Genomic DNA, 13430 nt, shown 5'->3' on the forward strand with positions numbered 1-13430 from the left:
TTGGGGCAATTTTTATTATGTCCAAAATGTAACCAATCCCCAGCTCTAGATGGACCGAATGGGTCGCAGCAGATTGTGGGAGGCCGAGTAAGGAACGTAGAAATTTATTTTCTTCTCTTTGTATGGGATCAGCTTTAATGTACCCCCATATTGCAGCCCCATACCTGGCAATTGAAATAGTTTTAGCTTGATAAATAGCTAAGATAGCCTCACAGGGCTTTCCTCCTAGTCTTTTCACAAAACCCAATATTGCAGCAGAGGAATTTCTCACAGCATTTACCTTTGTCGAGAGTTGTGGTACCCAGGATCCTTTTTCATCGAAAACAACTCCCAGGTATGTAAACACTTTCACTCTGGAAATTACTTCCCCGCCGCAGTAAAAGGTTTTAACATGTTTTTTTCCCTTATCTAATGACATAATATGCGATTTACCATTATTGACTACAAGATCCAATGATTTCATAAAATCCCCAAAGGAATCTAGTAATCTTTGTAAACCGAGAGGAGTACGTGCCAATAAAACTGCGTCATCTGCGTAGAGGAGTACAGGGATGGATGTTCCTCCCATACGCGGAATATCAGGAGTAGCTCTTAGCAGATTATCTTCCAAAGAGTTTATATACAGTGTGAATAACATCGGGGCAAGGATGCAGCCTTGGTGCATTCCTCTTCCAGATTTAAAACTAGCGGTACATTTCCCCTCCTGAGTCATCCTTATTGAAGCTCTCAGGTCTTTGTGTAAGTCGGCCAAAAAATACAAGGGGCCGGTCAAGTCCCAGTTCCAAAAGCATAGACCAAAGCTTTGACCTGTTAACCAGGTCAAAAGCCGTGGACAGGTCCATGAAACCTAGAAAGATCGAGCCCCCTACAGCTTTCGTGTATTTGGATACGATTAAATGTAAGTTAAGACATTGGTCCTCTGTACCCCTCCCAGATCTAAAGCCATACTGGGCGTTGGTTATTATGCCTTTCTCTGTGGCTCAGTTCGTTATCCTAGCTAAAATAACCTTTCCTAGGATTTTAATTGAGGAGTCCAGCAAGGATATAGGCCTATAGCATCTGGGATCTCCCCTTTGGCCCTTCTTAAACACGGGGATTATAATTGAACGGGACCATGACTTCGGGAAAGCTGTAGCAGCCGCAGTATTAAAAACGTTCATCAAAATTTTGGCCCAGTACTTAAGGTTAGCCTTGAACATATCAGAGGGCACTCCATCAGGGCCTGGCGCCTTGCACCCAGCCGTTCCCTCAATTGCTTTCTCCACCTCCTCTATGTTAAAGCTAACCGATGTCGTGGGAGGATTAGAAATTGGTATCTCAAAGGCTTCCAACTCTATGTTACTTCCATAAATTTTTTCAAAGTGGCATAACCAGTCCTCCTCTGAGATGTTAAGTTCTAATACAGAGTTCTGGGTGCCAGATAACAAAGGAGTATTGATAATTGCCCAAAACTTAGAACTATCTTTCAAGATAGCATTGTCCATTAAGGCCGCCCACGCATCTTGTTTAATTTCCTTTTTCCGAGCCTGTATTGCTTTTGCGTACTCTTTCCTAAGCTGAGTAACTAGCCATTTATTCCTAGGACTATCATTAAGAGCATTTTTAAGTAAACTATGGGCTTTAGTACAATTATGGTTGAACCAACCAAATGCAAGTTTATTTTTAACCACTCGGCTATTAATTGTAAGGTCCTTGGCCACTTGAGAGCAAATAGCTTCATAGGATGCTATTACATCCCCACCATAATGAAGTGGGTCTGAACATATGTTTAAATCCTGGCCGACCTTTGTTATAATAGTGTGTAAAAAATCTTCGGGGGTGACCTTGCTCCAATTTAACCTCCTCCCCTTATCTTTTGCTTTTACATCAACTGTGATTAGTAAAATACATTAAAACAAAATGCAGTTATTTTTAATTGTCTGTATTGCACCTTCAAATAAGAAGGAAAACATCATAGACGTGTGCCTCAAATATCTCAACCGCTATAAAAGCTTGTTTTTGTTATGTTCGCCTAGGTACATGAATATGAAAAGAGACCATATAAAATGAGAAAACAGGATGTCCACAAAACAAAGCGCAGTCACACCGGTGTGAATTGTAAAAATCACAAAAACTATCAACGTGAGCAGATTCTGTATACAACAGAGATACACCTTGGTGCAGCCAGACTGGGTTACAGCCCTATTTGAATAATGGTGTACAATAAAACAATAATGCACAAAGTGCCTGCCTTAACAGGAGCAAGTGTAATATGCACCAAACCCAATCAGCAAAATGTACCGTTTTGGAAGCACTACTTTTCGTGAGAGAAAAATATTTTTTGCAAAATCTGAACTAGTTAAACTCAAGCGAGAGCTTGCAGGCTGAACAATTCATACTGACATGTTTTGTTAACAAGTATTGTCTGTAATCCTACCATCAAGTGCAACATACTTTGCAACAACAGCATTCTTATGTAAGAAATAAAGACTTCCGAAAAAGGCTAACATGACTAGCATTTGAAAGGAAATCTTAAATCCTTTTCTCTGCTCTACTTATCTTAGTAAGCAATAAGTGCTTATTTAGTCGCCAACTCACTTAAGCACATTCTGACAGCACAAACGCATTTTTAATGCTTTATACCAAAGACTTGAAGGTCAGCGTTACAAAGACCAATCTGCAAAAGGTTGCACGTGAGTGATACCTCGTTACCAAAGCCTTATTACAAAATGTCTGTTGGCAGCGGACATTGGATCACAGAGAGACATGTCTCGTCACGCAAGACGCCATCTTTCTGGGAAAAAAACATAGTTGCACAGTTGCAAAGGTACGTCAACATCACATTGCAAAACAAGTTACAAAGTAAGATTTCAAGGCAATGGGCGGAGTGTATGTGTTGAGAAACTATAGAAGCAAGTTGTATACCAATAATAGCCGCATCCCCTAACTGAGAAACTGCCCTTAATAACACTATGGCAAATTTCATGGTTTTCTTGCCAGCAGCAACAAGGGTCTGATAACACTTGAAGGCACATGCTTCTTAAAAAAAATACCTGAAAATTCCAGCATGTAAAGAAGGTCAAATAAGTCAGTCAGCGCTGAACTTCTGTGACAGTGACTGTATTTGTGCTCTGTACCTGAGGTAATTGCTAGGGACTGTGTGGGTTAAGGACCCGGGTGTTACCATCACTGTTAGGGTTCAGGAACTTTCCCCAAGACCAGGTCAATATGCTGTGGCCATTCTACTACCCTCCCACTCTGGTGCCTCAGCTGCCAACGCTGTCCCGGGAATACATCTCGGTGCGCACCTTGCTGAAGATCTCCTTCTTTTCTTTCATCTTGTCCTGCCGCTCAGAGTCCTCGCCTCTGAGCTCCGACCGCCGGTCGCGCGGCTTAGTATTCTCCTTGTCCTCCTTCATGGCCGTGCTGATGAGTGGGTCTTATTGACACTTAACCCGCTCTTAGGACACACAACAGGAGAGCGCTGCTCTAACCATTCACTGCTTCTGAGATGCTAGCAACTGGCGGCCATCAACTTCAACAAAAACACGCGAGACGTCACTGTCCCACTAGGCAGCACATTACGCGCTGGGCAAGCCCGAAAGGAACTGAGCGCCCAATACAAGAACTTAAGGTAAACGAGGTAGCCATCTTGTATTGCATACACTTCCCCTTCAGTTGAATAGGAGCGTCAGGAGAATTAATGAATTGGTCAGCCAGTGAAATGATTCTAATATACTTATTATTTTAATATGTGTAACTTAATAATCTCTGTACAAAAGTGTGGCGCGTTCTTTAAAAAAATATTGTAATCGAGAATTGAATGCTAAACCATTTAGCTCATTGCCAAATTAAAATAGATATGCTAACTACAACGCATACTATAGTCAGTAGTCTTGAACGGTATTCCGCATGTCAATTCAACAACGCCACTACAAAACCCTCTCCACACACCAACAGAACTTATCATTCAGGAACAATAGCGGCGGTATTGTGACTCCAGACGTCAGCGAACAAACCACCACCTACGCATACACCGCCCAAGGTGCACTCTTATGATACTCGAATTTCTCCGCGCCATCTGGACTACAAAAAAGGGTCATGAGATTTAGAACTTGTAGACACTAACCCCGTATTTCGACCAGCATTCATAATTTATTTAAAATTTTCCCTCAGAAGTTGTTAATATTAACGTTAGTCAGCATCTACCGATATGATTGAGTATAAATATCTAAAATATATTTTAAAATATACTCATATAATACACTTGTAAATACAAGTTCAAATTAGTTGCTAACCACTTTTGGCAAACATGCAGCAGAGCACTTATTCAATTTCCATTAAAATGTGTTTTATTTTAGGTTCCCCCGCATTTTAAACATGGCCGCCCTTTTCAATTTGGTAATTTCCCCCATTCTGTCGTCCACGTAGAGTTTGCTTCCGTTCTGTGAACTATCGCGAGATTTCTTGTGACCGTGACCCGGTGGTGTATTGTGAAGTGTAGGGTGACCCTGGGCAGCAGATTGGTGCAGTCCACTGTCCTCCTATCAAGAACCTTTTCTGCTACCTCATGTGGTACGAGATCCTTCCGGGGCTGGCCGTCATGACTGGTTGTCTGATGGTGCCGGGTCTTTCCACCATCTGGATTCACCGCTTTACCAACGGGGGCAAGGTGAGTGCATGGAGAATATTGGGTCTGGTGATAGTGGTCATGACTGGAGTGACAGAGTCAGATAACTATCATGAACACAGAACCGTTACAGGACTACAGACTGTTGGACTTGTACTGTCTTGCGAAATAGAAATGATGGAGTCCTTTTGGCTCCAGATGGACTCTTTAGAACTGTGAGATAAGTGTTAGAGCGGAATGCACTGAAGGCTGGTTTAGAAAGTTGAGTTCGCAGGTACTTGCAGATGAACAAAGAGGTGTATTATTAAACAACGTATTTGACATAGTCCTTTGTGGGTACCCAGGCTGGGGGGGGGGGGGGACTCTACAGGAGGCACAGGGGAATAGAGTAATGGACATTACCAATGGTGAAAGGTATTTAGGAAGAGGCATACGTTGTTCTTAATCTTCCAAGTGTTATGTAGAATAACTGCACCACTTGCGTACCTTTTAATACTCCATTAATGGTCAGTAGTTTGGGTAAAGGTTTATGATGCCTGAGAAAAGTAGATTTTGAACACTGCACAATACTGTCAGTGGCTCCGAAACTTTTTAAAACCACAACCTTCTTTTTAGAACGACAAACTTTCACAACCCACCTGTCGATTAATGGGCATGAGGACGGATAATATTTGGATGTATCTAGAGTTGCCACCTTTCAGAGAGTAAAATACTGCCCATTTGTAGTTTAAGAGTTTGCAAAGGCCGGCACATATTTATTTTAATTATTAGTCAGCAATTGTTAATCCAGCTGTAGAACACATTTAAGTGTTTTCTGTTTATATTTGCAGTTTGAAGTATGTACATATAAGGGCCAAAAATACAGACTTTAGTTGATTTTTCTTATTTTTGTACCGGCTGGGCATTAAACTACCACTGGTGCCGGTCGAAAACTGTCCAGAAGCCCATCCTAAAAGTAACTAAAACATCATGTGGTAGCGCTTTGTCATTTACAGACTGCACATTTTCCATTAAAATGGGCACTAACTTTGCCCATACATACAGCTTTACTGCTAAAAGCATATAACATACAGCACTCAAATAATAAAGTGTGAAAATGGGGGTTCTATGAATATTTATCATTTGTGCATTACCAATTAAAATGGCTTTGTATTTTGAGTCTATTAAACTCTGTTTCTAGCACACTTCAGAATAAAAAATAAAAAAATGTACTTATGCATACAATTAATTTCCAGGTATTACAATTTATTGCAAAAAACAGAGACATCCTAAGATTGTCATATAATCTACTTTAAAAGCTCCTCTCAATTTGGTGTCAGAAAGAAAAGGAAACACCAATCTTATGTTAAAAAAATAAGCAGGGACGTGTCAGAAAACATAGCATGACGTTTGACCTCTATTGTTGAAGCACAGTGTTAGAAATGGGATTTCTGGCTGGCTAGGGCTTGCGCCTAAGCCAGGCAGAAACCACCACTCTCGTCAGGGCAAGGGAGTTACACGCTGAAGATAACCCCTCCTTAGCTCTGCTCCTCTCATCAAAATACTTTTTATGCAATATCAGCTTTCCCCAACTTTATTCTGCAATGCCTTCTCATCAACCTCAATACTTCTTGTCTTGTAATCAAAAGCCAGTTTCGGTTTCCTCTTTCTCAGTAGATCAGAGATAAAGCTGTGGTGCAATGTATACTAGTTCTGCATGCCCATAACATTTTTTTAACATTCTCAATAATAATTCTCCCATTTGCCACTGCCAATTGAATGCTTTCCTTCACAATCTTATTGACCCTTTCAACAAGACCATTGGCCCTGGGATTGTATACTACAGTTTTGCAATGACAAATGTTCGTGTGGCATAAATAAGTGTCTACATCCTGGGAACAGAATTGTGAATCATTATCCAATATCCTTTCCTCCGGATAAGCTTCTCTATTGAATAATTTCTCCATGAACTGTATAACCTTTTTACTTGTCATTTCGCTCATGAATTCAATCTCAAACCACTTTGAGTAGTAGTCCACCATGACTACCACAAACCTGTTACGATGTCCCATAATATCAAAAGGACCCATTATATCTATGGCAACCCTCAACCAGGAACCAGCAGGGTAACTGATAGGTTAAAGTGGTTGTTTTTCAATATTTTGTCACTATTTCCACATAGAGCACATTCTTTACCCACCTCCTCCACATCCTTGTCTATATCTGACCACCAGAACAATTCTCTCAACCTACTCTTTGTCTTGGTCCTCCTTAGATGACCCTGGTGCACACGAGCTATAATTATTTTCCTCAAAGCAATTGGAGGAACGAGTCTGCCACCTCTCCTGACGCCCCGCTCATCCACATTCAGTTCATCCTTAATTTGTACATACCCTTTCATGTCTGTAACATCAGACCAGCCTTCCCTAATACCATTAGCCCAAATTGCCAATTCAGCATCCTCCTTAACCGCATCCAACCATTCTTTCGTTGTGATGGGTTCTTCATCAAAACATTCCGAGTCTGCAACCCATCCAAATTCCTGCAAGTCGTCCCCAGAAAAGTTACGTGTCCCCACCACAACTTTGTTCTTAGATAGAGCATTAGCTAAAACATTTTCGAGCCTGGAAGAAATTGCATCACAAAATTACATTCTTCCAGATTGACCAACCATCTTGCAATTCTAGGTGATAGTATACCTGACCCCTTTGTTGAAAAACATATATTAACAGCTTATAATCCATTCTGATCACAAAAGGTATGCCCTATAAATAAGTTCTAAAATGTCTGCCGGCCCAATAAACAGCCAGTGCTTCCAATTGATCACTGAGTAGCGTTGTTCTGTTTCAGATAATGTGCAAGAAGCATAAACAATTACAATTTCTACACCTTCCTGAATTTGTCTAAGAACTGCTCCTAATCCATATGCACTGTCATGAATGGAAAGCTGAGCTGCAGGACATATCAAAACTACCTAAATGGGGTTCTTTCAATTTCCAACTTGATGTCAAATTCCTTTCGACAACCTTCACATCATTGAAATTTGGAAGGCTTTTTTTTTGTAAGTTCCTGATTGACTTGGTCTTGTCTGAATTTCTTTTTACAAATGGCATAAAATTAAATTATGCCTACAAATTACTTCACATCATCCTTGTTGCTAGGTACCATACTATTAATAATACTATCTACCAGTTGTTAACAAGATCTTACCCCATTCGGATCAAAAGTGTGTCCTAGATAAGTCAACCTGACCTTAATTTCGCATTTTTCACTTTCGCCATGGGACCACTACTTTATAACTTTTCCATCATGTCATCCTGAAAATAATATACCCCCTTCATGTCCCCAAACAATATTTGCATTAACCTCTGAAACACTCAGGCTGCAGAGGCTAACACAAACTGCATACTCTTAAAATGATATGCCCCAAAAGGTGTGACAAATATGTTAAGTGTTTGGAGTCACTATGCAATTCAGTTTAATGGTAAGCAGATAATTTATCAATTGTTGAAAACCATTTGTTCTTTCCAGTGGAGGCAATCATCTCATTGATGTTTGGCAACGGGTGTCTGTCAATCTATATGTCATTGTTCAAATCTCTCAAATCAATGCACTTTCTGATGGATTGATCAGGTTTTCGCACTACCGCAAAGGATGGCAGCCACTCGGATGATTCAATTTCCTCGATAATATCTGCATCATTCAATTTATGCAATTCATATTTAAAATCATCCCTGACAGCCAATGATAAACTACGTGCCTTATGAACTTTTGGATGACAACCTCGATGTAGTACAATTTGCTGTTTTAAACCTTTTAACTTACCTAATATCTCAGAAAAAACATCTGGAAACATTGTACTTTTCTTTCTTCTTGTGTAGCTGCCCCCACTAGAACCACCTGTTCCTTGGCACCTGGAGGTAATTGCATTCCCAGAGCAGTTTGGTGAATCAAACCAAATAAGTGTGCACCTTTCTTTGCAACATACTCTTCCTCAGATATTATTGTCTTGCATGCAATTTCAGCAATAAAAAATCTCAAAATTCCCAACCATATGATTTAAGTCTTACATCGGGTTTGCACAAGTGCTTGGCTTTAAAAATCTCACACTTGCTAAAATCTTCTTCTGAAATGATGGTATATCGAGTTCCAGAGTACACCAACATATGGAATGGATTCCCATCAATTTCAATAACACACTTGGGGTGTCTTAGCCCCAAGCGTCTCTCTTTATCATAATCAATCACTGACCCAACTCCTTGTTCATCGCATTCTTCCTCATCAACATCAGTAATGCACACAATTTGATAATCATACCCATCTTCATTCTCCGAGTCATCATTACTCACATGTGCATAATGTCCTAATTTCTTGCATTTCATGCATGTAACGTTACATGCAGGACATGACTTATCATTTGCTCAATGACTAATACTGCCACTCCTCATAAATGAACTTTTTTGTCTCCTTTATATTTTCCTTTACCTTTCTCCGTAAATTTATTGTATTGCCCTTCTGTTTTCCCCTTACCCTTGATTATGCAAGCTTATTGCCCTTAGTGGCATTTCTCATCTTTTTGTTTTATCGTGATTGACAGCCTTGACATAGGTATTTGTTAATTCTTCACCACTAGCAATATCAACTGCTTCTAATAATTCAGGATTTTGTGCGCTCCCCAATTTTTTTTTAATTGCAGGATTAGAAGTATGCATCAAGAGTTGATCACGGATATATTCATCACGATTACCCGTGAATGCACATTTCACTAATAATGCTCTCAAACCTGTTACAAATGATTCAATATTTTCATCAATTGTCTTTAAGCGGCAGTTTTTCTTATAACGCTCTAAAATAACATTTATTTTGTTACCAAAATGTAAATCCAACTGTTTTATGGTCTTAGTATACAACAACAAATTTTCACCTTCTTCCTGAATAGGAATATCTTGGAGAATGCAATCAATTCTTAACCCTTCTTGACCTAGAGAATGTAACCGCATAGCTTGCTTCCTATCATCAGCCATTCTTTAATTGCCAGAAGCCAACATAAAGATTTTAAAACCATCAATCCACTCCTCCCATCAAGTCCTAGGATAACCTGTATTGAGTAAAAACATTGGCAGAACTGATCAATTGGGTGACATTATGTACACTCAAAATAATAAATCAAAATAAATAAAGTTGTCAGTCACTTGGGTGACATTATGTACACTCAAAATAATAAATCAAAATAAATAAAGTTGTCAGTCGTCTTACTCCACTGAAAATAACAATTTAAAATAAAGTTGTCACTGTTGTCTCACTTGCTTACAAGTACGCATTGTATACGCTGCTATTACAGCACCATTTAAAATGGCTGCTCTGGGGCGTGGCCAAGATGGTGGCGAGGGAAGACGTACCTTGCTGTCTCTCCGCCGACCTCCGTCATTTAGCACCAGCCAACAGCCTCCTCGAGCATTACCCTCCGGGCGACGGTTTCTGCTGGCGACGCTGCACCTCGGACGCCTGCGGGGAAGAATCCCGCCGGTGCGGACGCTGAGATACGAGCGGTTTACGCCGGGGCCTGGCCTTCACAGTGGCAGTGCGGCCTACTCCCATGTTGCGGCCGCACCGCGGAGGTGATCTGCTCTCTCACGCCGCCTCCCCCTGTGGCATGTAGAAGTCTGGTGACCGCTCAGCCAGGGGCCGCTGTTGGGACGTTGTGCTGCCTTCCCCCCCCCCCCCCCCCCCCCCCCCCCCCCCCCCCATGGCCTGGCCATTGGCGCTGACTAAGGCAGACCCAGAGGCTGGGAGGGACGCCTCATCGGCCCTGGTGCAACCTGTATCCCGGCGGCGTCCGAGCTGCGTTGATCTGCTGCTTTCTCCGCCCCGTGTGACCGCCCGGTGACGCCCGGATGAGCGGGCTCCTGCCGCTGCGGGCCGCTTGCCGCCCGGATCTGGCCTGGTGGGGCTTGCCTGGCACCTGGGATGTTCCAGCTTCCAGCGGAGGGACTGCAACTGCACAGTGGACACCCCTGGAGGTGAGGGGGCCACGCTTGACGAATCTGCACCTGGCCAGCACCAGCAGAGACCGTGCCAGTAGCGGCCGCCCGACCCGTGACCGGTCTGGCTGGGAGCCCTGAGGACCGGGCCCCCGACATTGCCCCCTGACTGGCTTCTGGAGAAGCGGCTGCTTTGAGCTGGCTGCTTCTGTCTCGGCCTGCGCTGTGGGCTGCTGTGGCGGACGGCCCCTGGGTCTGGGAGAGGGATCGCGGACCACCGAGATCGTGGTTCCCGCCTGGGGGTCTGGAGGACCGCGCCAGACGCCATTCACCGCTGCTGCTGGACCTTCCTGGTGTGCACGGTTAGTGGCCTGAGGTGGATCTGGTCCGTGGGTGTGCGGCACGGGTGCTTGGAGTGGGACGTCTGCGGGCGGCGGAGTGTGCTTGATGCTGTGATGCTCTGGCTGCTGCCCCCGGGCTCTGCCAGCCGTAGACGTTGAACTGGGCCCCGAGGTGCTGTTGGACTATGCCCTGCATACCTACTTGATCCACGTGGCCCTGCCCCGGCGTAGCGCAGGTGCGGGTTTGCTCTGCCCGCCCCTTCGGCGCAGGCCTGGGATATGTCCACACGCGCCAGGAGAGACAAAACCCAGAAGGATTCCAAGCCTGACCTTACAGTAAAGGACCTCTTCTCACGCACCCAGCGGGCCCTACTAAGATGGCTCATGCGTCCCAGGTGGCCGCAGCCACCACAATAGTACGAGATGCCCGAGAAGAAGCGGTGATGCGTGCTTTCCTTGAATCCCTTTTTACAACACTCCGGGAGGATCTGCAAACTGTGACACGCGATCTTACCTCTTAGATAAAGGACATTCGAAGGGACGTCAATAGTATTGGGGAACGCGTCGCAGCGCTGGAGGATAAAGGCGACGATAGGGACACAGAACTCTCTTCGCTCCAACAGGAGGTCATTCGCATACACGAGCAGCAGGTAGACCTCCAAGCGCATCGAGAAGATCTTGAAAACCGCTCTCGGAGAAACAACATAAGGATTTGAGGGGTTGCCACAAACTCGGAAGCGGGGAACATCTTCACCTATGTGCGGGGGCTCTTCAACCATGTGCTAGGGAACCGACCTGACTTTGAAATCAAAATCAACAGGGCCCACCGGAAGCTGCCCCCTAGAGCAGATAAGGCGGCTCCGGCAGACATCCTGGCCTGCATTCAAGACTTTCGCACAAAGGAGGAGATCCTTCGTAAGGCCAGGACCATGCACCCGATCGTCTATCAGGACCAACGTCCCACCCTCTATCGAGACCTCACGGCGATTACGTTGCAGAAGCGCAGGCTTTTCCGTCCCATCACATCTCATCTCCGCCAACGGGGCATCTCTTATTCTTGGAGGCACCCGTTCCGATTGATTTTCCGAATGGACGGGAAACAGTATCAGCTTCGCTCCTTGTCGGAGGCCTGGAGACTTCTTGGAGTTGATCTGCCAGAAGAGGAAGGGAGTAATCATGGCTCGAGCCCTGCGGCAGGTGTTTCGCCATCGGGTTGGCAGCGACGCCGAAGATGCCCTAAACTGCTGGATCCCACAGAAATCGCGCTGAGTCAGAAGGCTGCATTGGAGTCCTTCCCCAGGGAGCTGGCAAAAACCCACCCCTTATGACATTAGAAATGGCTGCATGTTCTTTATTAGGCGGGAGGAGGAGAGGGGGTAATCTTGGCCACTCTATGGACCCTTTGCCGGACTCTTTCTGTTCATCTTGGGATGACAAACTTCCATGTTCCAAATGTTGGTTGTTTGCTATCTTCCCTTTCCCCACCGAGGGAGTTCATTCTCCGGATTCCCCATGGGACCTGTCAGACATTGTATCTATCCACGACATTGTGGTTCTGGTTCTTGTTGGGGTTGCTTTTTCCTTTTTTGGGGGGCCCTCATCCACTGTTTTTTAATTTTGGCTTTGATAAGCTACCTTTGCTGAGTAACCATCCCTGTTTGATAGGCCCTGGGATTCAGAGGTATTCTTGGTCTCTCTTTCTCTAGATGGCACCCACTACACTTTGTATTCTTACCCTGAATGTGCGGGGACTTAACAACTCCATCAAATGGAGGGCAATCTTATCCTATCTGGAACACTCTAGAGCGGACATTTGCCTCCTTCAGGAGACGCACCTACTAGCCCGGGACTGCTATCGCCTTAAATCCCGCCCTCTTCCCCACAAAGCTTTTTTCCTCTAGCACCACCAAAACGGCAGGGGTAGCCATCTTGGTCTCCCGCTCCTTCCAGGTAAAGGTTCTCCAGAGGGAGGCAAAAATTAGAGGGAGACTTCTCACTAATAAGTTTGACATTGGGGGGTTGATGTTCACGATAGGGTCTATCTATGCCCCTGACGAGGGTCAGGAACAGTTCTTGCATGATGCACTGACCGAAGCCACAGCGACGTTGTAGCATAGAATACTATTGGGAGGGGACTTAAATCCGGTATTTGACAACTTGTGGGACAGATGAGCGCAGCGCTCAGGCCAGACAGGCGCACTCTCCCAGAGGGGACTAGATCACTTGCGGCACTTGGGGATAGTGGACCTTTGGCGTTCTACCCACCCTAATAACCGCAAATACTCATTTTATTCGATTGTCCATAAGACCTATGCCCGCCTTGACTATTTCCTGGGCACGGAGGCACTCCGTACCTTGCTGGCGGGATCAGAGATTTTGACCGCCTTCCTCTCCGATCACTCCCCAGTGGTGGTCACCCTTACACTCCCACCCCCCCACCACAACGACGCTCCCGCCAGTGGCGCTTGCGCGACACCCTCCTGCACCGTGCAGACGTGGTCAAACAGCTACAAAGCGCGA

At 44.5% G+C, this 13430-nt stretch overlaps 1 protein-coding gene and 1 long non-coding RNA gene across 3 annotated transcripts in view; one reads left to right on the forward strand and one right to left on the reverse strand.

Annotated features, from left to right (window-relative positions):
• The window catches only part of UPF3B (UPF3B regulator of nonsense mediated mRNA decay), a 291003-nt gene extending 287441 nt beyond the window's left edge, over window positions 1-3562 (reverse strand). For both annotated transcript variants that reach the window (XM_085608075.1, XM_085608076.1), the window contains exon 1: window positions 3288-3562. In XM_085608075.1, the coding sequence (XP_085464201.1) occupies window positions 3288-3398 (111 nt within the window). In that variant the 5' untranslated portion in view covers window positions 3399-3562. The remainder of the gene's footprint in view (window positions 1-3287) is intronic.
• Window positions 3563-4456: 894 nt separating this feature from the next.
• Window positions 4457-13430, forward strand: part of LOC146829402 (uncharacterized) — a 90767-nt gene continuing 81793 nt past the window's right edge. The window contains exon 1 of the long non-coding RNA XR_014962238.1: window positions 4457-4651. This is a non-coding gene — a long non-coding RNA (uncharacterized LOC146829402). The remainder of the gene's footprint in view (window positions 4652-13430) is intronic.

Source organism: Triturus cristatus, chromosome 5_2 (assembly GCF_964204655.1).
Source record: "Triturus cristatus chromosome 5_2, aTriCri1.1, whole genome shotgun sequence".
Lineage (NCBI taxonomy): Eukaryota > Metazoa > Chordata > Amphibia > Caudata > Salamandridae > Triturus > Triturus cristatus.